Here is a 23,330-nt window from a genome sequence, read left to right on the forward strand (position 1 = left end):
TCTAGCCAGTGGGATGGCATATCGGGGAGATTATTCATCCGCGACAAGGGAGATTTGTCGCGCACAGCCCTAAGGAGTATGTTTCAGTAGTCAAGGCAGAAATGTTTTGGTTGTAGATCTCTCAAAGTATGGTCCATTAACTTGTTAATAACATTACACAAACACATGGGAGTAAATCTCGCATAGCATGGGCTATTAAATTGTGGACATCATTACACTCGAGAAATACTGCCATATTTAAGACCATGAAGCAAACTTTTCACAAGATGTTTCCATATTTAGTAATTCCTACTATGAAAACATGGTTCTATTATGTGCCCTGTTGTAATGCTGTAATGTGTTTTAGCTTCCTGCATTTTGTGTGCATAATCAGTGTGTCTGATAGCTGTGAATTCTTTCTGCCAATCAGTGGATTGGCCTTATTTCAGCCTGCATTTCTATGCGTGCAGAGAAAACACCATGTGGCACTAGCCTTAGCCACAACAGATGAGTATGTGGTGATATCACAATGGCCATTGCTGTGTGAAAGCAGGACTGAAGTATCTGACTTCTCTAGTAGATTGCTCTTGTCAAAAGGAAACTCTGAAACATTAACTATTCTGTTGCTATCTCATTGAAAGGGAAAAGAAATGAGGCAGGCTTTAGAACTATTGTATACCTTTAAAGCTATTATGAAACCCATCCAAAATACCATTATATATTTACATATACTTTTACATTCTGCAGAAATATGAGATATCATTGCAACATCGATTCTGTATGATTCCTGTGTTACAGCTGTTCTCTACATTTTCATCTAGTGTTACCAGTGTGGTACCAGCTGGGTCTGCATTCTAATGCTTTTTAGAAATGTTTTGACTATGATTTGTCCTTTTATCGTCAATGATAGATTGGTGTAAATTTCATAGTAATATTATGTAGCTGCAGTTAATCACTGGTTTAGTATCACTGCCATTTGATTTATGCTTTGCTTTGGAAATACCTGAGGCATAATACAGAATCACGGTTGTTGCTAAGTGCTGTGAAAGCATTTTGGGGCTGTGTGGTCGGTATGCAGGCTTTAGCTGGCATTTGCACACAGTCTGTGACAATTGTGTGAAGAAGAGGTCTATTTAAGCAGGTGCGTGCCATAAAACGCTACAGATTGCTATTACGTCAGAGGCTGCACACTGTGAGCTTCCTGGAATTACCTGTGTTATTAGTCTGTCTGCATAGTGAGAGCGACTGGCCAACTGCTTTTGTTAGCTTTTATCCTCACAAGTATCTGGTGCCTGAAGTAAAGTAGAACTCACAAAGATTACTACTTGAAAGAAAGTGTGCCAAAACAGGAAAGAAATAATTTGCTCATTTTATTTCCTGTCCCAAAGTACAAAAAGTGTAAAACTTGGGTTAATTTATACTAATATATATATATATATATATGGTTTGTCCCTGAAGAAGAGTACTGTTTGTACTCAAAACATTTTTTTAATGAACTTTTCTTTTGCACCAAGTCCCTGAGCATGCAGTACTCTTTCTCTACATGTCTATTTTTTGACCTGCACCCTATACATATTTATAGTATTCATAAGTATACTCATATTCCATATAAGTAAAAAGAAGTGACATACACAAATGTAAAACATGCGTTTGTGATTTAACACAAAAGCTAAACACAAAAGCTGTGTTATATACAGAATGTTCTTGTACTAGCACGGAGTTATGTTTGGTATCCAAAGAACAATAAGGGTTTGCAGCTTCACTGATCAATGTTGGATCAAGTTCACATTCCCCAGCTCCCACTCTTCCACCTACATATAACTGGCTGGAAACTCTGCAAGGAGAGGGGAGGATGGGTCCATAATACACAGTCATTCCAGTCTCTCCAAATATGGACCTAGCTTTGCCCAGTGTAGTATAAACAGCAGCTGTAAGAGAAGGATTCCATAAATGACACATTAATCTGTGTTGGATTATTTGGATATTTTCTGTAGATTTTCTTAGTACATTCTTACACCTTAATTTAAAAATAGTGCTATTGGCAAATTCCAGACATGATCAACTCTTGAAATATAAGAAATGTATTTTTAATAGTAAAAAATAGCATATTTCTTCAACTAGTCATAAATATATGAGGGGTCATATACCTTTCCCTGGGATGCAAAAGTGTGCGTGTAGTGCTTATCTACAGGTTCAGACTGGCCTACTGGGATACTGGGAAAAATCTTGGTGGGCTCCAACTCTAACTGTTGGACCCTGCCACCTGCCCACAAGTCAGCTGTGTGGAATGCACAGCCATCTTATTTTTTTACAGCGGAGTGGCGGTGGCTGGGGGCAAAGCGGCAGTAGCTAGGTGGTGGCCCATGAGTTGGTTACCTGGGGTCCACCCAGTCCAACTCTGATCATCTACAACAAGCGCTCAGGAAATGCTGCACCCTGCTCCTCGCATTGGATTAAAAATCTGAAGCTGGGAGCAGACCAGCAGTGTCAAGAGGGACAGGCAAGCCCTGTCCTTACTGCCTGCCCTATAAGACCAGTTGCAGCAGACGCCTTCTACTTATCCTTATCTTGCATATTTGAATGAAAGTAGAGGGCAAAAGGGGGGACACCTGCATGCCTCCCCCTGCCCGCACCTCACCAATACACTAGTGACTTAAAGGGCTACATATTGCTTTGTCATAATAAAGACACAACTCCTAGTTCACATCAGTGCTTCTTTTTATCATTTTTTTTAAAAAGGTATATCCTTAACTTGTAGAAAACAATTAAAGCAGATGGAGTAACAATCCAGTTATATGATGAAGTAGTAGAAAATAGAGGAAAATATAAAAGCTGCTGGTGCGTAGTAATGCCTGCAGATGGTTTGAATCCGAGCACAGAGTTGCATAAGTTTTAAATAAAAGCATTTAAGTTCTGGAAATATTTCTGATTATTTTGGAATTGAAAAAGAATAAAGTATTTTATTCCACTGTAATTCCCAGAATTGTGGATGCTTTAATTGATTCAGAAATAGTGGGATGTAGGAGCCCATCCAGTACAAGGTTCCTGTGTTATAAAAAAACAAATGGACTTTTCTACAGGAATGTATTTGTTGAATTTGTTAAAATGAATAAAAATAGAGGTGGTAAAGCTGTACAGATAACCACAATACAAGTAAATAATAGAACTGTGAAGATGTTCTCAGTATATTCTGGATGTTACATTATCAATACAGGAAGAACACTTCGGCCAATAAATATTGCTGAGAAGCTTTCCAGGGCTCTGCAGAGACAGAGAGTCTGGTTATATTGATTGGATAATTCCATAACAACTTTACTTCATCAGAGTAAATACTTCTCGCACATACATATACCCAAAAGGATTTTTATTTCGTGCCATTTGAATACTTTCCATTTTCCGGGAACCACCTGGAACTTTATGGACCCTATTTACTAATAACACAACTTTTTATTCCTAACAGTTCACATTCAACTGGCAATCACATGTTAATAAAGATTTGGGCAAGGGGTTTCGATGTGAATTCAATTTATCCTTTTACTGCAAACTCCTGAGAAGTGGAGTTCTTGGTGTGCTTATTGTTCTCTTATGTCCTCTGAAATGTAAATAAAACATAATTTTGGTCTCTGGGAGATGATTCAGAAACCATGTGGGACAGTGCTTAGATTTGCTGTGGGTGAAGCCACAAGAGCTACTAGTAGCAGCTACTTGTTATGGCTACAAAATTGACAATGCTGATCACTTACTGATAGTTGTCTTTACATGTGTTTTAGCAGAAGCAATTCTCAGTATTGTCTGTGGCAGGGTATTTTCTGGCATTTAGTATCCATGACAAGTAGCTGCTTACTTAGTAGCTCCATGTGTCTTCATCCTAATACATAAAAACTTACCCAAGTTCTGCTCATTCCTATTGGATTTTTAGAAACATAGTTATGAAAAGGCGAGTTCTAAGTTTCACCCATTGATAAAAATCCCATAGGAATTAATAGAATGTGGGTGAGTTTTTATGTATTGAACTTTAAACTCACATATTGAAATATAAATATATATAAATATATAGATATAAATCTACCCATAAGTTTTATTAGGGCAGACATAAAATGAATGATTAAGCATAGACTGTAAAACACTTTGATTATGTTGGTGATATACACACAAACAATAATGCACTATGTATGTATAGTGCATAGTATAGTGCTGGATCTTCAAGATAACCAGCACTACATACAATGCCTTGTAGATATTTTTTTCACCTACCTTCTCCATGTCAATGCTTTACACCAAGATATCATGCAAAACTTGGCCGAAATTATAATTCTTATGCATACATGACTACTATTTGCCAAAGGTGTCATTCATTAAAGCTTATTAAGCAGCGTAGGTGGTTTTTAACGGTGAGGGCAGTGAGGCTGTGGAATGCCCTTCCTAGTGATGTGGTAATGGCAGACTCTGTTAATGACTTTAAGAGGGGCCTGGATGAGTTTTTGAACAAGCAGAATATCCAAGGCTATTGTGATACTAATATCTACAGTTAGTATTACTGGTTGTATATATAGTTTATGTATGTGATTGTATAGATTGGTAATTATAGGTTGTGTGCTGGGTTTACTCGGATGGGTTGAACTTGATGGACAATGGTCTTTTTTCAACCCTATGTAACTATGGACAAAATTGCTTTCTTATTTATTAATGAATCAGAAAAATCTCCCACTGTGTGTTTCTGTAATCTGCTGCACCTGCAATCTTCATCCGTAAAAATGTTTTTAACCTCAAATTATTATATACCAGGAGTTCTTAACCTATGGGCCAGGACCCATGCTGTTTAGAATAGGTCTCCATGATTCTTCTGAATAGAGTGACATTTCCTCCTACAGTGGCAAATGGTCTTTACAGAGACCAGGGGTGTTAATATGCAGCATTTTAAAGAGAACAGTTTTGCACATTAATCCTTTACATAAACCACCATTATAAAACAACATCTTGAGTTTTGAGTCAGAATATAAATGTCATGCTTTCTTACATATTTAGATTCATAGATTCATTTAAGAATTTCACTTTAGGTTCAAACTAATTGGTTAGAGGTTTATTCCTATATGTCTTTTTTTTTTTTACTCTCAAACTGACTGCAATTACTGAAGAATTCAGAGAAGGTAAAAGTCACTTTTGATCAGGTTGATCAAAGATGATCTGTGAGCTGCAAGCTTTATCTGCAAGCCTGGACATAATCCAATTAATCTGTAGGTCTCTAGCCACTGTCAACAGCAAGTGTCAAGCCACTTTTCTTCCTCACATGAGAACTTCCTTCTTATCCCGATTATGCATGGCCCAGTTACTACACATTCCACTGATGACTTTAGACAAATAATTTTCTTCTCCTATCATGAATGATGGACAATTTGCCTGAGTGGTAGTTTAAAAGGCAACATTTGTGCCAGGCAAACACATTCCTTATCATTATCACAAGCTTAGCAAGCCTAGATGCAATGGGGGCCTGTTTGTGATGTGCCAAAGAACAAGTTTTGTGATGCAGAACACAGGTCAGCTGGCATTTCTTAAAATTTACAAATGAGTTATTTTTTTTAAATTTACAAATGCCGACAGCCACCAATTTCATGTGCTTGAAATTATAAATGCTGGGGTGTCTCATTACTGGTATTTAAAAAACATTAATGTTTCACAAGTATGAAAAAATGTAGCTCTGTAGAAATTATAATGACTTTGTGTTTAAATTTACATAAAGCCAATGTCTATGCCTCAATGGGAGTGTAGATCAGTGATTCCCAAACTGTGAGCTGGCTTCTCTTATGGTACCCAGTCCCTTGGCTCAGGGGGTGTGTTTGCTTCCCTAGGAACCCCTGGAAGCTCTGGGGTGTCCTGGGTATGCATGTATGTACAGTATAACTTTGTGTTCTTTATTCATTCTTACATAATACAGATTTTTTTTAACAAAAGAAGAGTAAGCAGGAGCTTCAGTGCAGAGAGCACTGCTTGAAAAATTGGTAAACAAATCATGCATCATTAGAAAATGTAAACCAATGTGACAATAATGCCCGGCTCATTGCAAACCACAACTTGTAAAAATAAAATACTATACATACAAATATAACACATCTAGGTGGAATGTTAGATTTTTGACTCGTGTTTAGTGACCCTACCCTAACCCGCCCCTTCTCCACCCACACCTGGCCCCGCCCACAGCTTTGCATCTATTTATAGACCCAGTGTTGTACTGGCCCACCAGGATACCAGGAAAACTCCCAGTGGGCCCAGGTGTCAGTGGGCCCTCCTGCTCACCAAACCATTTGCCTTGTATGCCTATACCATGTCCAATACTTAATTCTATATGAGAAGAAATAGAGGAAAGGATAGATAAGAGTATATAAAAAGTAGTAATTAAGAGACTTAAGAAAGTAAGTGAACAGAGAAGGGGAGGGTGGGCCTAAGGTCTAAGGTTTTCTGGTGGGCCCTTGGCACCCCAGTCCGACACTGTATAGACCCGAACCTGCCCCGCCTATGACATCTCTGAGGAGGCGGGGAGGGGAAGGAACGAGCCTTTAAATAGATGCTCATTTAGGTCATGGGCAGGGAGGGAGGCAGAAGGTCTTGGCCTGCACCCGCCTGCGACACGCTTTTGATGTTGCGTTGTCGCCCCGAACCTGCCCGACCCTTGGGTTGTCAGTTACCAAAAATACAGCTCTGGGATCTGTTATCTAAAAACCCATAATTCAGAAAGCTCTGAATTACTGGAAGGCCATCTTCCATAGATTCCATTTTAATCAATTCTAATTTTTAAAAGTAATTTCCATTTTCTCTGTAATAATTAAACAGTATCTTGTACTTCATCCTAGTGTAACTATGATATAATGAATTCATATTAGAGGCAAAACAATTTCATTAATGATTTTTAAGTAGGCTTATGGTATAGAGATCCAGATTATGGAAAGACCCCTTATCTGGAAAAGCCCAGGTCCCAAGCATTCTGGATAAAAGGTCCCATACCTGTAATATAAATCAATAATTCTAATAATAGTTACAATACATGTCTACATTATTATATTTACATGTCTACATTATGACATACTGTTAAATCCATCTAAATTTAATTTGTTCTTTAGTTGCATAGTTAAGTTAAATAAATATAACATGTTTTATAGTTAAAATAGGGATGTAAGCATTAAGAAATATAACTGGTAATAGAAAAAGAAAATGTTTGTTACAGTTTAAAAGTAAATTCTACAGCAGCATCTGCCAGGGACCTGATGCCAGCACTGTGGAATTTATGTTTCTGGCAAATCTAAGAGCCCTGGCAGGCAAAGGGTTACAGATACAGATGAAGTGCTTGAAATTGTGAATTCTGACACACTATTTCTAGCCTGTTTATCCATAATCTCAAATCATGGAACATGATTCATCTGTAGGAACATATGACTGAATTTACTGTTTTTCTCGCACATTCTGTGTTTGTTATACTTTTTTGCCAATCCATGCTGCTCATTGGTAACTAATATTAGCATAACCAACAATTATCACCTTTTGAGAATTTCCCTCAGGTATGTGCTTAACCAGTTCATTAAGGTTTAGAATTAGTCTCTGTGTATGGAAATCCATAGTCTCCAATGGAAAGCTTTTTGCTGGGTACAATTTAAAGTGATTATGCCTAATGTTTTATTTTTTGCTTAATGGCTTCTACATTAACATCACTGCTGAGGTTTCTGGTAACAGCCTATAATTCTTGGACATGCTTGTGTATGTGATGGGTAAAGAGAAAGATTGTATACTGAACTCTTTGATAAGTTTAAGAAGGGATGGTTTACATTTTAAAGAAAAGGTTTCTGTTTTTGCTATATTTGTGGTTCATGCTTGTTTGTTCCCATTAAAGAAATGTGAGAACGAATGAGATAAGATGAGGGAAAAAACTCTTGAATGAAGATTGGCACTGATATGCGCACAAGGTCATGAGAGTAGAGCAGAAACAGTCCATGAAAAACATTTGTTCAGCAGTGTAACACTGGGTATGAATAAGCAAAAGAGGCTTTGCTAGTGAGCTGTTAATTCTTCAGATGAATTTCAGGAAAAAAATACTGTGACTATTATGTGTTTAAAAGAGGCAGACGGTTTGTATATTCAACATTTAAACCTGTAATAAGTTTAGGAACTCATTTGGATTTTCCTGCAGTCCACTACCATTATTCATCCAACGCTTGCAGACTATACTCTACTTACACTGTAAGTAGAATAAAGTCGTAGTACTTAGAGACTTCATTTTCTGTATTGCAATTGTTTATTGTGTCTTGGGTAGGATTACTAATGTTAGTATACCTGTAATACTGACTATACTGTGGTTATTTCAACACGTTCATTTGTGTATGGAGGAGAACTCCCTTCAAGAAGGAACACGCCCATTAGGTTACATTGGCTGGATGCCTTGTGAACCATCCATCATCCATATCTGTTATTGAGCCCACAATTAAGTAAAGTCAGCTTCACTAAAAGGGGCAGTATATCCCTTTGTTTACCATGAGTTCAATGAATATGGCTTGTACTGAACTTTTTGAAGGTTTTTTCCTATTGTTGTAATCATGTGAGATCGATGTTTTCTGTTATGTTTGAGCTAAACAGGGAAATTAAACCATGTTTGGTCCTTGTGGAGTAGATTATATGTTTACCAATGCACAAATAATCCCCTACATAATGAACTCCTACTAACAAAATAGTCACAACCTAGGGCAGAGATCCCCAACCCTTCTTACTCGTGAGCCACAGTCAAATGTAAAAAGACTTGGAAGCAACACAAGCACCACAAACGTTCGTGGTGGTGCCAAATAAGGGCTAAGATTGGCTATTAGGCAGCCTCTATGCACACTATCTGGTAGTAAATCTTGTTTTTATTTAACCAAAACCTGCCACCAAGTCAGGAATTCAAAAATAACTACCTGGTTTGGGGGCACTGAGAGCAACATCCAAGGGGTTGGTGAGCAACATGTTGCCCCTAAGCCACTGGTTGGGGATCACTGACCTAGGGGAAGGAAGGGGTTTGATACTGGTAATGTAGATAATTACCTCACAGGGACTAAACATGGAGTTGCTTCAGTTTCCCTGTTTAGCTAAAAAATGAAAGTAATAGGTATGTTTGTAATTAAAACAATAGACAAAAAGTATGTTCAGCAAAGCCCTATTTATTGCACTCATGTTGAAAAGGGGGTATGCACCAAGGACAAACACAATGATGGCTTATGACATGGCTGCTGAAGAAAATCAGATGCTGAATGTAGGTACAGATTCCCTTTGGTAGGATGGAGCTAAAAAAAAATCCAAGAGTGTTATAAAAGAAGTGTATAATATTGTAATCTAAAGCCTTTAGATTGAAGCAAAGGCTGTAAATGTAAATTGTCCAATGCTGGAGAATAAATGAATGCAGTTAAATTTAAAGCTAGTAAGAAAGGCATTCCCCATACACTTTCACCTTCAAGGGACATATTGCATTTTTTATCTTCCTTATCAAGTAGGCAACAATGAATAATATATGGTTCCTAAGTCTGGCCTAAAAAGTACTGTTAAGCACAGCAGTGGGTAGCCAATTACAACACTGCCTTCACACAGGAAAGATAAACTGCAGTCCCCTGCCAGGCCTGCTTGACTGACTGCTATTCTACCATTCTAGATGCTGAGAGCTATCGGCTTTCCTGCACAGCACTGGCAAAGCAAGAAGTAGAATAGGTGGATAGCACAGCCAGGTTATACTCTAGGATCCTTAGTCTTTACTTATGGCCCTGCCAGCGTTAGAAGATCCGTACTTAGTTACAGTTAATATTGTTTTGGATAATGGCCCTTGTTGGTTTGCAATTTCTCAGTATTCACTCACAAACCAAGCACTGCTGCTTCTAAATCGGCCCATTAGAAAAGGTTGGCCAAAACAAGAGGATGAAATACTGGCAAGTTAAATAGAAGGAAGTTACCTACTGTGTATACTACTACCTAAATAACTCCTGCATGTGTTTCTATCTCTAATTGTAGAATTGTACCTAGATCAATTAACATTTAGTACATTTATTTTAATATTCCAGTTGAAAAATAAAATAAAAGTTGTTTTTTTTTCAGTTTAACCCCTTAAGTGCCACAAAATCATGTAGACTCTTTGATGCCAGTCTTAAAAAAGCCTGTTACCTCTTTGATCTATGCTGCAATTTTTTTTACACTGCAACATAAAATGCAGGTCAGATGGCCACAGTACTGAAATTGTTAAACAACCATTCATACCAAGAATGAATAAGTAAAAGAAAAAGTAAAAAAAAAAAAAAAGGCCTATTGTAAATAGTCTTTAAGATTGTTGTGGTTCATGTGTACAACAAAACACTTACCAGTTTCTATATAGAATTTAATTATTAAAAAAAAACCTCCAACTGTGTGGTTAACCTTGCTTACATTTGTGATCAAAAACTGGCATAGGGCTTGATAGAAAATACTGGAATTCTGACTTCTTTGGAGAATGATCACCAAGAAGGAAAAAATTGCTGTTCCAACAGAAACAAGTACTTCCAATAAAAATAAATCTGCAGAATACTTGCTGTAATATAACACAAATGCATCTTATGCCATGGATACCCAAATCCTGATGTATTGAAACATATAAGGAGTCTGCACAAAAGGTATCCTATAAATGTGTTTTTTTCCTGTTATACAGTAACATTCCATATCTTATGAATGAATCTACCAGTTTATTACATCTTAACATATTAGTGCTCATCCTTCTAAGGACACACTAGATATGCCAGCATTACTGTGAAATTTGTGAATACATCTTGGCACAGTTAGTAATATTGCTACCTATAAAAACGTATAAGCATGGGATATCCAAGCACATACGTTCTTATCCTTTTACCCCTCCATTACCAGGTTAGACATAGGTCACTATTAACTATCAGTCTCATTCTCAGGTTTTTGTTTGTTTTCAATTCATCTTGGTGCTACCATTCGGCACAGTTTAATTTTGCCACTTCCCATACGTTTTGTTTTTCTGCAACATCTCATTGTAGCAAACAAAGTCTCCTAATGAAAGGAAACATTGGGTGCTGTGAGTTGTTGATTAAAAAGAAATCAGTCTGCTCATTGTCACATTTCCAACAAACACAAAAAACGACTTGTGGTGGAGAAATTGAGTCTGGCTTTTGCTTTGATCATATGCTTTTTCATACAGAAAAAGGATGGATAAAAGTCACACAAATCAGCTTAAGAGATACATTAAGTATACCATTTCAAAGTTAATTCAACTATATGGGCAATTTGAAAAGATACCATCAATCCTTCAAAATCATTAAGATCTGTTGTTGGTCAATGTCTGTATTGTCATGGCTGATAGAAGACATAGTCACAGTTTAGCTTTTATTGCAGAAGACAAGGAAGCATATGCCCGCAGAGTTACTATTAATTTATGTTGCCTTAAGAGACCACCACAGAGGCAGTGTCATCAAAGATCCATCATTTTCTTGAAAAGCAGAGCTCTTTATCTCTGTAGAATATGATTGGCTATGAAGGCAATATACTGGGCTGCCTTCCTAAAAGGCTCTATTCCAAGGGTAGCCCAGACTATTTAAATATAACTTAAATGACCCTCTACAAAAGGTGAAACTAACAGCCTCATTGAAAGTTCACTTGTTATTTTCCATTATTCAAATGTTATAGAGATAGTGCTGTCTGAAGAGAAGTATTTACTTTGGTCAAAAACCCCTAACTTCTGCCATGTGGCAGAAAATAACTGTGCATTAGCGTTTGTGTTTGAAAAAAAATTAAATGGTAATGTTATAAAATGGGGTCATTTTGTGATGATAATGTCCATTTAAATTTGAGGCCTCACACAACACAGATCTAATAAAGGTCTGTTAGAGGTTCCTATTAGGTTTTCCTTTGTTTAACCATTAAAGTCTGACATAAAGTATAAACTAAAGGGCATATTTATTAATCGAGTGTAAGTTTTTCCAGTGATTCAAGTTTTTTTGCAGCAAAAATAGCAAATTTAAATGTGAGGTTCCAAAACTCAAATGTTCTAGGTTATTATGTGCAAAAAAAATGAAATATAAAAACTCAGCATGTAAAATCTGGCAAGTTGATGTAGAAGTCAATAAGTGAAAATTTCATGACTTTTGGATCGCGACCACAATATTTTCGTATGACCAAGAAAAGAATCAGAAATTATCGTGGTTACTCCAAATTTTTTCCAATCCTGCTTTTAACCAGGGAAAATTTGTTTCATGAATGGGCCCCTTAGTGCTCCACAGATACATATGTAGGGCTTGCAATTTTGTTGTGCCTATTACTGTTACTAAAGCACTGCCTTCCTTTGTTTTTTGCACCTATTTACGCTCCTTTTTTTTTTGCCTTCCTGGTATGTTAAAAATCCTTTATTTCCACCCCTAGGAAGTCAAGCTAAACAGCTGTGGGTTCGGTTATCCAGAATGCTTGTGATCTGGGGTTCCTGGATAAGCGGTTTTTACATAACTTGTATCTCCATAGCATCTCAGCTAAAAATCATTTAAATATTAAATAAGCCTAGTAGGATTGTTTTGCCACCAATACAGATTTTTGCAGTTAAGTTAGGGTCAAGTACAGGGTACTGTTTTATTATTAAAGTGAAAAGGAAATCATTAAAAAATTTGAATTATTTGCTTCAAATTGACTCTATGGGAGATGGCCTTCCCGTAATGTGGAGCTTTCTGGATATTTGGATTCTGTTAAAGGGATCCCATACTTGTATCTATACAGAACAGAACCATACCAGTACAATCACCTGCTACACTACCAGTTCCATTGATGGTAAATGGTTTGTTTCTGTTTGTTGTACATTGTGTATTATCAACCATATGTACCGCTCTACATATTACACTGGTACATTATAAATACTATAATACTATATGTCAAGTTCCCAGAGTATATGAGAACAGCATTTGTGAAAAAAAGATCAGAGCATGAAGCCAGTCTGTGTTATGTCAGCATTCTTATTCCCTGCTGTACCTACATAAACAAGAACAAGGAATATTACATTTCTTTCCACAAACAGTGACGCCACATATGTATGTAGTACAGCCAGAGCCTTATTTTGTGCTATAAAATAAAACAGGACCAATAAAATTTTATACCAGCACACCCACTATATTTTTCTTTCCTAAAAATTGGGCAGGATTTTCCATTATTTTCTATTTTAGTTTCTAGGCCTTTCCATGTGTGCAGTTAGTGCACATTTTCCAAGTTATGCTTACTCCTGCCAGGTTACCAGCACTTCCATTCCATTTATCTTTTCATTTTTAGCATTTAGACAGACCCTGGTGAAGCCATCACTGTCAGACTGGCTCTGCTCCCATTTGCATACATTTCTTGCTCTTCAACCCTATGTGGCTCTGCGTTGATTGTCAATTATGACCTCCGTGCTGAACTCGTTGTAAATAAATGATTTCCTGACTGACTTTCCACTTTCTGCTTCTTGGCAGCAAAAACTCTGCCTGGGGACTGCTGTTAGTCTCTTCATAGTCCTCTCCAAGAGAGGCTTTGTGTAGCTTCTGATGTTCTCATTGTTCACGTGGCCCCTGAGGTTCTTTCTGACTACAACTACAAATGTTTGTTATGGATACAAATATTTGTTTTACTATGCCAATTTCATTCTCTTTGTTAATATTATTCACAAACATAGATATTGACCTTAGGTTTGGAATAAAACAAATGTTTCTGTAAAGGAGTTTCATCCTTGCAAGAGAGTGGCCATGGCAGTATTAGAATACAACATCAAAATCAGTCTTTGTGGGGAAAGGGCACTTGTAAATAGGTATATAGGATTGTGAGTGAGCATTCCTTATCTCCAGAAAGGAAATTTCTATTCTGTGATATCATAAGATCACCTCAGTTCTTGTTTGAAGTTCTTTTCATACTTTCAACTGCTCTATACAATCACGAAACGCCTATGTTTTCAATTTCTTTATGGTACCCTGGCATAAAAACTTTTCACATGTAAAGATGCTCAAATGAGGGGAGTAAAAAAATGTAATATAACTGTACATGATACCAATAGAGGCAGTAGCATAATTAATACTGGAGTCACATATAAGATATTTTGAGGACCCCAAGATATTTTAGGTCTTCCTAAGATCTGCAATGGTTCCACAATTGTTATTTGTTATATGTGATGCTAATTAGTTTTCAGCTGCCTGATACTGCTGGCTATTCTGCATTCAGTGGGCAAAAATATTCAATTTGTGGGGGTGTGATCTAATTAGAGTATTTCTAGGAGAGCGACAAACCAGGGGAGCTGCTGGTTGAACCTGAACTCTCTACACTCAAGTATTCCTGTAAGCAAACCAGGGAATGAAGCCAAATCTTAAAGGGCACATTATAGCTATATAGTTAAATTGGGTTGAAAATATACAGGTCCTTTTCAAAAAATTAGCATATTGTGATAAAGTTCATTATTTTCTGTAATGTACTGATAAACATTAGACTTTCATATATTTTAGATTCATTACACACAACTGAAGTAGTTCAAGCCTTTTCTTGTTTTAATATTGATGATTGTGGCATACAGCTCATGAAAACCCAAAATTCCTATCTCAAAAAATTAGCATATTTCATCCGCCCAATAAAAGAAAAGTGTTTTTAATACAAAAAAAGTCAACCTTCAAATAATTATGTTCAGTTATGCACTCAATACTTGGTCGGGAATCCTTTTGCAGAAATGACTGCTTCAATGCGGCGTGGCACGGAGGCAATCAGCCTGTGGCACTGCTCAGGTGTTATGGAGGCCCAGGATGCTTCAATAGCGGCCTTAAGCTCATCCAGAGTGTTGGGTCTTGTGTCTCTCAACTTTCTCTTCACAATATCCCACAGATTCTCTATGGGGTTCAGGTCAGGAGAGTTGGCAGGCCAATTGAGCACAGTAATACCATGGTCAGTAAACCATTTACCAGTGGTTTTGGCACTGTGAGCAGGTGCCAGGTCATGCTGAAAAATGAAATCTTCATTTCCATAAAGCTTTTCAGCAGATGGAAGCATGAAGTGCTCCAAAATCTCCTGATAGCTAGCTGCATTGACCCTGCCCTTGATAAAACACAGTGGACCAACACCAGCAGCTGACATGGCACCCCAGACCATCACTGACTGTGGGTACTTGACACTGGACTTCAGGCATTTTGGCATTTCCCTCTCCCCAGTCTTCCTCCAGACTCTGGCACCTTGATTTCCGAATGACATACTTTGGACCACTGAGCAACAGTCCAGTGCTGCTTCTCTGTAGCCCAGGTCAGGCGCTTCTGCCGCTGTTTCTGGTTCAAAAGTGGCTTGACCTGGGGAATGCAGCACCTGTAGCCCATTTCCTGCACGCGCCTGTACACGGTGGCTCTGGATGTTTCTACTCCAGACTCAGTCCACTGCTTCCGCAGGTCCCCCAAGGTCAGGAATCGGTCCTTCTCCACAATCTTCCTCAGGGCCCAGTCACCTCTTCTCGTTGTGCAGCGTTTTCTGCCACACTTTTTCCTTCCCACAGACTTCCCACTGAGGTGCCTTGATACAGCACTCTGGGAACAGCCTATTTGTTCAGAAATTTCTTTTTGTGTCTTACCCTCTTGCTTGAGGGTGTCAATGATGGCCTTCTGGACAGCAGTCAGGTCGGCAGTCTTACCCATGATTGCGGTTTTGAGTAATGAACCAGGCTGGGAGTTTTTAAAAGCCTCAGGAATCTTTTGCAGGTTTTTAGAGTTAATTTGTTGATTCAGAAGATTAGGTTAATAGCTCGTTTAGAGAACCTTTTCATGATATGCTAATTTTTTGAGATAGGAATTTTGGGTTTTCATGAGCTGTATGCCACAATCATCAATATTAAAACAAGAAAAGGCTTGAACTACTTCAGTTGTGTGTAATGAATCTAAAATATATGAAAGTCTAATGTTTATCAGTACATTACAGAAAATAATGAACTTTATCACAATATGCTAATTTTTTGAAAAGGACCTGTACACCTGTCCATCAGTTTCTGCCATTCTGAGTTGTATCACTAGGATCACTGACTTATAGTCAGGCAATGACCTCCACATCTCTTAATTATGCCTCTTAAGCAAGGTATGTATATTTTATCCTTACTTCCATGGAATAATTTCCTGCTTAGGATATTCAAGCCCCTCTTAAAGACAAATTTGCAGCATCACCAGGTACAGCGTTCTATCTCACTGCCCCCTCACACTGAAAAACAATTTACAGTGCCCCAAATAAAAATACCTTTCCTATAATCTAAAGAAGTGGTCTGTAGTATTTTATTAATTTCTGTTAGAAAAAAAAGATTATGAAATATGTCCAGGATACAGTAGGGATTCTCAAGCACAGACGCAGCAAACCTGACAAACAAAAAGAGAAAATTAAAATGTAATGTTTATTGCTGCATTTAATAATCATCAAAAGCTAAAATGTATATGGGACCAAAGGAAAAATAAAAAAACATTAGAATTGTGAGTAAAGTTCATAGCCTAAATAATCCTCAATTGCAGCAAAATAAACTCAGAGTTGGAAGACCAATACCTCCAGGTGCTAACAGGTCCGGACTGGCAATCTCTGGCAAATTCCAGAGGGGCTACTGCAGGATGCCATACACTGTAACTACAGTAGCTAACTACATCAAATAGTAGCCCATGTGGCTTTCCCAGTAGATAACTTGAAATAATCAGTTAATAGCAAATGGAAAAGATGATTCAAAATGGCAATGTGGAACAGAAATGCTAAATACCAGGTGTTGGTTTACTCATGTGCCCAGTAATTGCCTGAAGACACGCAGTTCACATCAGTTTGACATTTAAGGCAAACAATATAGGTAGTGTTATTACAAAAAGAAAATATGATTACCATGTCAGATTGTCAGGCATAATTAAAGCAGCACATTGGGCTGTCTGTCTGTAAAGACCTCCACAGCAAAATCATGGTAGCAAAGAAAGGACCTGTAGCTGTCAGCTTTTTGGGCTGCACATTGTCAATATGCCATATCTACTTTGTTTTTTATTTGTTTTTACACATTGAAGAGATTAGTGTACACAATGACATATATAAACCAACTCATCTGCGATGTAAAGATGTACATATGGTTTTAGTTCCCTGAGGTGCAGCAATGGACACTTTGGCTTGTTTGTCACAAATAAATATAACAGTAAATGAGACAAAAGAATGTGCAAGAAAGTACATTTTTAGAAAGGGCAAACTGGGGTGGATCAAATAGAGAAATGGTGGAGAGAAAGTGTAACAAATTGTCAAAAAGAATTTGATCAGGAAAATTACAGATATTTAGCTCACATTCCTTTAGCTTTCTCAGCTGAACAAAACCTTCACTTCCTTGTTCCTTTTTACTGAATAGAGAACATTCACAGCCAGGGCTGTATTTAGGTCTGGTGCCACCCTAGGCACCAGACCTAAATGTGGCCACTGCATTGTGGAAGTGACATCACCTCTGGTGGAATGTGTTGTCACTTTCGAACCCCTCAGCTCCCCTGCTCCCAGGCAGATTTTTTTTTTTAAAAAGGGCACAGGCCCTTGGGTGCCTATATTATTATTATTAACATTTATTTATAAAGCGCCAACATATTCCGCAGCGCTGTCTATATATATATATCTTTTCATATGGTCTTTTTAAGGGAGCTGTTCGACAACATCACTTGCTAGTGTTATAAGTAGGCAGAGACTGATTTGCAACCGTTATGGTTTCCCTGACATAATGTGGGCTTCATATGGTTTGGAAGGTAATATTCTGCTTTATTTTTAAACACACTTCCTTGTTAAAAATCACAGCAATAACCCCCCCCCCCAAAAAAAATCCCAGTTTAGTAAAATGTATCTTTCCTGTCTGTTGCTCTATGGACAACAGCAATATATTTAATCCTACCCTGCTGTAGAATATGTTATTGTCTTATAAATATGTGTTAATAATAATTAAACCACACGGAATTATGGTTTTGCACAACCTTCATCTGGCTAGTTCTACAGACCTGTAACAGAATTGTTAATTTTTTTACTTTCCAATGATTTGAGAATTGATGTGATAAATCCTGAATGTACGAATCGCTGGTGCCAATGTGTTAGATTAATTTCAGGTGGACTTCAGTAGGTTAATTTCAGGCGCACTGCCAGTGTATAATATATTCCCTGTTGACCCTGAATGCATCTGTTACTATAATGTATATGAAATAAGGGGTGGGGGGTTCACAAAAGTGGTGTCAATGCCAGAACATCATTTGACACTAAATGGACAAACATCTTGTTTCCGGTTTGAGCATTTACACCATCATGTGTGAATTTGCTTGCAGATATATATTGCAGTCATGCATTAGTCAGCATGGGTCATCTATACTTCTCTGTCCCAGCAACCACTGGGGCTGCCATCTCTATTGCTGAACCTAGTTTGCCTTTTAAGTAGAGGCAGCTATTGCACTGGGTTGCACTCTCAGTAAAGTATATGGCTGGCCCCTGCAGCTGTGAAAATGCCAATAAGTGAGTGAACGTCAGTGCCCCCACTCCGGTCTCTGACTCAAGGATCACAAGACTTACACAACTGACATTCCCTAAGTCAATGAATGGAGAGGGGTGGCACAGAGCCAGGCACAGAGCAAAACCATGCCCTTACACAATACTCCTCTTGACAGGCAGCAAACTGACAGCTGTAAGTAGCGTTACCACCTTTTCTGGGAAAAAAATATCACCTTCCTGTCTGTTAGTATTCTTCTCTTTTAATAACATCGGTGTTAAATATCGTTTACTGGCCAGATGGCAACCATTGCCGTAATAGACATTTTGTAACCCCCCCATTAGCAGCTGTTTGGGGTGTATCACTTTGCAGCAAAAAATGCCTGTGTTAATTACACTAAAGCAGAGTCGGAATCCGTCACCCCAAGGGATGATGGTGACTTATATCGGATCTTGTAAAGGTTTGCAACATGGTGATAAACCTCAGGCAGAAAGCTCACTACATTTTGTCAGTGTGGTTTTTATGTTTTATATCTTCTTCTTACTAGTCAGTGGGAAAATAACAGCTTGGTAAATCACTTCTTTCTGCTGAAAACTTGTATTTCTGTATAACTATCAATAAATCTAGAGCAACTGCGCTTGCTCGCTTGCTGAGTAATCCTAAAAGTGTTGTGGGAGGCAGATGTATCAAAAATCAAATTTTTTAGATTGAAATCTCAAATGTGTGCTTATTTATTAAAACACTCAAATTTAAAAACTTGATTGCATAAAAACAGTTGGCCAAATTTAAAATTAGAATTGAATTTCAATACAACTCCTATTGACTTATACATGAACTTAGATGGCAATTTTTTATAATTACTTTTTTACGTCCTTTGGGGGTTAATAAATCTAAAAAATGTGAGTTCTCGGAAACTCGAATTTGCGATTTTTGCTGCAGGACAACTCTAAAGGGGCTGATTTATCAAAATATGAGTTTATAGCTTAATACATAAAAACACACCCACGCTCTATTCATCCATATGGGAAGAAACCTATTTATCAACTTGAGAAACTTTCACCCATTGATAAATACACATATAAAAATGCCATAGAAATGAATGGAACACTAGTGAGTTTTATGTTTTAAGTTCTGAACTCACATTTTGATAAATCTGCCGGTGATTGTGTTAAAAAGTCGAATTCGAATGCTGTTAAATGACCCTCTCCAGCACTTTTTTTTTTTTTTTTTAGAAGAAACAGGTATCTTGCAATTATCAAATCAACTTAAACAATGGTTACAGAATAAAGAAATAGGGTTGGAAGTCCATGTTTGCAAGCTACAAGCCTATCTGTCAGTTCTGTTGTTGCTTTGCCTAAAAATGCTGATTCGGAGTCAGGTTCTTTCGATTGTACAAAACTCCGTTAAAACTGTAATACCAGGAGGTCCTGCCATCTTCCCTTTCACCTGCTTTTTCCACCAATTATGAGCATAGGTTTTTTGCCTCTTTCCGTACGATTTCTATTTTAGCCAGTGCCATAAGACGATAAATCGCAGCGCAGGACCATGTAACATGCTACTCTGTCGCAGGGCAGACCTAAGAACTCAGTTCCTTTCATCCAGTAAATATTACGGGGGGAGGGGGTTGGGGCACTTTGGGAGCAGAACCGTGCAAGTATTTGTGGATGAAGAAGAACAAACGTTGCCGGGAAAGCCCATACCTCCAGCCCACTGTATTGGGCAGGCTCCTCCCCAGCAGCAGCAGCCGCCAGGGCTGGAGGTGTTTCATTTCCTAAGGAGACACGTTAGTGCACAGAGAGTAGTGCGAGGAGAGTGGAGGTGCCTCCCTAGCCGGCAGCACAGCGCCACATGGGGCCAGTGCCCTCTCGGACTTGCACTCTATGCAGCTTGGCAGGGAGAGGAGTCCAGCACAATCGGGCGTGGGGATAGTGAGCCTGCGCCTGGGGGGATTCTGATGGAGCGCTCAAGTCCATGTGCATCTTATTCTGCTTCTTTCTTTTTCTATAGCCCTTGCTGGGGGAAAGCCGGACTTGGAAAGGATGCCGACTAGTTCAGCAAGTGAATGAAGAGGTAAGACAAAGACTTAGTAACCAAAGGGATGTTTCTGCTGTACTTGCCCGGTACCTGTTGCACCCCTGTGCCTGCTGGAGTTGCGGCTCCCAGCTTTCCATGTAGGTACCTGGGGCACTAGGGATTCCCAAGTACTCTTACACTCCTGGCTTTCTCAGCTCCACAAAGTACACGGTTTCCTACTGAGTGGAAGGCAGTTTTGGATGGTTACTTTAATTATGTCACTGGTGGGTGAAATGAAAAGGCACCTTTATTGCACCTTGATCAGCATCACTAATGGTTAACAAAGAATCAATGGGAAGATAAGGAAAGGGTGCCAGGCATAGCCTTTGTCTGCCAAAAGAATGCAGGTAATTTCCGCCCTGTTATCCATTACTCTGATTTACTCCTGAGGGTACCAAAAGGGGGAACTCTGTTGATTTGCCTGTTCTATATTGTCTGCATCATCTTGTATTAACCCTCTAAGAACAGGGCTAATCCACTGTAAGAAATAAACAGCTTGTGAGAGACTGATTTGCTAAAGTGCACAATGTGCTACAGAGGGTCTTTTTTTTTTTTTTTTTTGCTACCGCCCTTAATCAGTGAATAGTTTTTCTCCCTAGTATTGTGCAATGGCACTAGATATTCCAGGTAGTCTGAATATCAGTAAAATGAGACAAGATAAGCCTCCTTTTGTTAAACTACAATACTTCAGGTGCCATGTGGGTGTATTATGGTAAATGGTAAATTATTTATCACTACGTTCATGCTAATTAAATATTAATGATGCAATACATTATGATTTAAGTGCAGCTAGTCTTAGTTCTAGTATGATTTATCATACTACATAAGTTAATTCTGTATAATATTGAGAGAATGAACACAAATTTGATTAGAAATCATTTAGGTAATGTTCTTTCAGTGAATTTCCAGCCAGTAAAGCAATGGAAAAATGTGTGTAGCCTCTGTTTGTTGTTCATTATTCACAAAGACCATTTGCACCCAACTGGAGTACTCTGTAAACAGTGTTGTCAAATGCTCTATACTCCAGCTGTAACAAACTACAGCTCTCAGCATCCCCCACCTGTTGAAAACAGTTGTAGATGATGGGTGTTGCAATGGCTGGTGGTCTGAGAGTTTGTAGTTCCTTTCCTAAGTAGTCTTTTTCATTTCCAGGTCTTAAAGTGGATCCGATTCGACCAAAGAAACAAAAAATGCAGCAGGAGGAAAAGGCCACACACTGAAGAGTTTGATGAAAAGGTATGAATCATTTTAACCTTTTAAACTCCTATTCTTCTATGGGTAATTATCTTTGTTAATTTATAGCCCCTAGTGCTTTTTGTATAAAATATGAAATATAACATGGAATCTTAGCAAATATTCAGTTCTTTAGCAGTGAAATGACTATAGATAACAAATTACCATCTTCTGTTTCTAGAAACAGGTAGCAAACAAAGAAATATATAAATATATCTTACTACATATGGTGGGAATGTGTCCCCTCTGTAGCTGAAACAACTAGAATTCTGTTTGAATACAATGATGTGTAAACTGAGGAAGTGTGCTAAATTGTACAGCGTCTTTTTCAGCCATTTTGGATTCACATATTCCCAAGGCATTGATTTCCCCCCCCAACAAAAAACGTGATAATAAATGACCTTTTAAATAATACCTGCATTTTTGGTTTAGAAGCTGCAACGGTTTTATTACTCATTTGGTTGATTTTGAATGTGAGAAATTGTGTATTTTTGGTACAGAAGGGCTTGGGCTGATGGGAAAAGCCATATTTAGGCATACTTAGGAATGCTGTTAAACTGGAATCGATCATTCATTGGCTGAACTTGTTTGTGCATTTTGGTCTTCTGTTCTCATTGCAAGGAGGCTGATTTAGTGCTTTAGCACTGCAGTTAAAAGAGTTGTATAGTTTTAGTATTTGTGGGATACAATTCCTAAGGGGTTGTGTTTTTGATTAAATGGAGTGTACCATTTATTTTCAATTCTGTTACAGACCTCCCAAAATTGAAGGGGGTAATGTCCTCTTTGATTATTCTCCCGTGGTGATTCTCCCAACCCTTTCCTTGTATTTTCTGTTCAGTGATGCCCCTTCCAACCCCTTTCAACCCTGCAGTGTTCTCCACAACTCACTGCAATCAGGACGACAATTATTTCCATGCATGTGATTCTCATTACACTTTTCTACGTCCTCTTTGTGTCCTTGTGTGCTTCATAGTATTTCCTTATGCCTTCCTTAAGGGGGTTTCTGAGAAGGGATTAAGTACTGCAAATGGTGTTTGATTGTTATCATCATTATACTTAAATTACATACCAAAGAATCGTACTTAACCGTTGACTTCCGCCCCTCCAATGATTTGAAGTCTTGAGCCTCATGGAAATAAAAAAAAATGTGTCCAAGGCCACAGGAAGTAGTATGATTGTATGTTATTTCTGTTGTCCTACTTGTATGCACAGAGGTGTACTGTATAAAGTAATCGGGGAGCAAACAGTACCATAAACAAACAAAATATATATATATATATATATATACATTACAAAGAATTAGCGGCACCTTTTAAAAGACACAGGAGAAAGGAGCAGCCTTCCCCACTGAGCTTGCACTCTAATGAAATAAACATTGTGCAACCGGTGATGTAACCATTCATTTGTAAACAGTTATACAGAACTATTAACATTTCTACAATTAAAGTCTGAGCACCAGTATGTTATGCAGTTTATAAACAAGCTGTACAAGAAATTAGCAACATTTGATACAAAAGCTGGAGAGGGTTACTAGCAGGTTAAGCCATCTGTAGCTTTCCTTACAGCAAAAATGTTA

At 38.1% G+C, this 23,330-nt stretch overlaps 1 protein-coding gene across 4 annotated transcripts in view; it reads left to right on the forward strand.

Annotated features, from left to right (window-relative positions):
• The window catches only part of aopep (aminopeptidase O (putative)), a 199,960-nt gene that overhangs the window by 112,417 nt on the left and 64,213 nt on the right, over nucleotides 1-23,330 (forward strand). For 3 of the 4 annotated variants that reach the window (XM_031890955.1, XM_012971565.3, XM_012971569.3), the window contains exons 12-13: nucleotides 20,456-20,518; nucleotides 21,674-21,757. The exons of the other annotated variant lie outside the window; for it this stretch is intronic. In XM_031890955.1, coding sequence (XP_031746815.1) covers nucleotides 20,456-20,518; nucleotides 21,674-21,757 — 147 coding nt within the window. The remainder of the gene's footprint in view (nucleotides 1-20,455; nucleotides 20,519-21,673; nucleotides 21,758-23,330) is intronic. 4 annotated transcript variants of the gene reach the window in all.

Source organism: Xenopus tropicalis, chromosome 1 (genome assembly GCF_000004195.4).
Source record: "Xenopus tropicalis strain Nigerian chromosome 1, UCB_Xtro_10.0, whole genome shotgun sequence".
Classification (NCBI taxonomy): Eukaryota; Metazoa; Chordata; class Amphibia; order Anura; family Pipidae; genus Xenopus; species Xenopus tropicalis.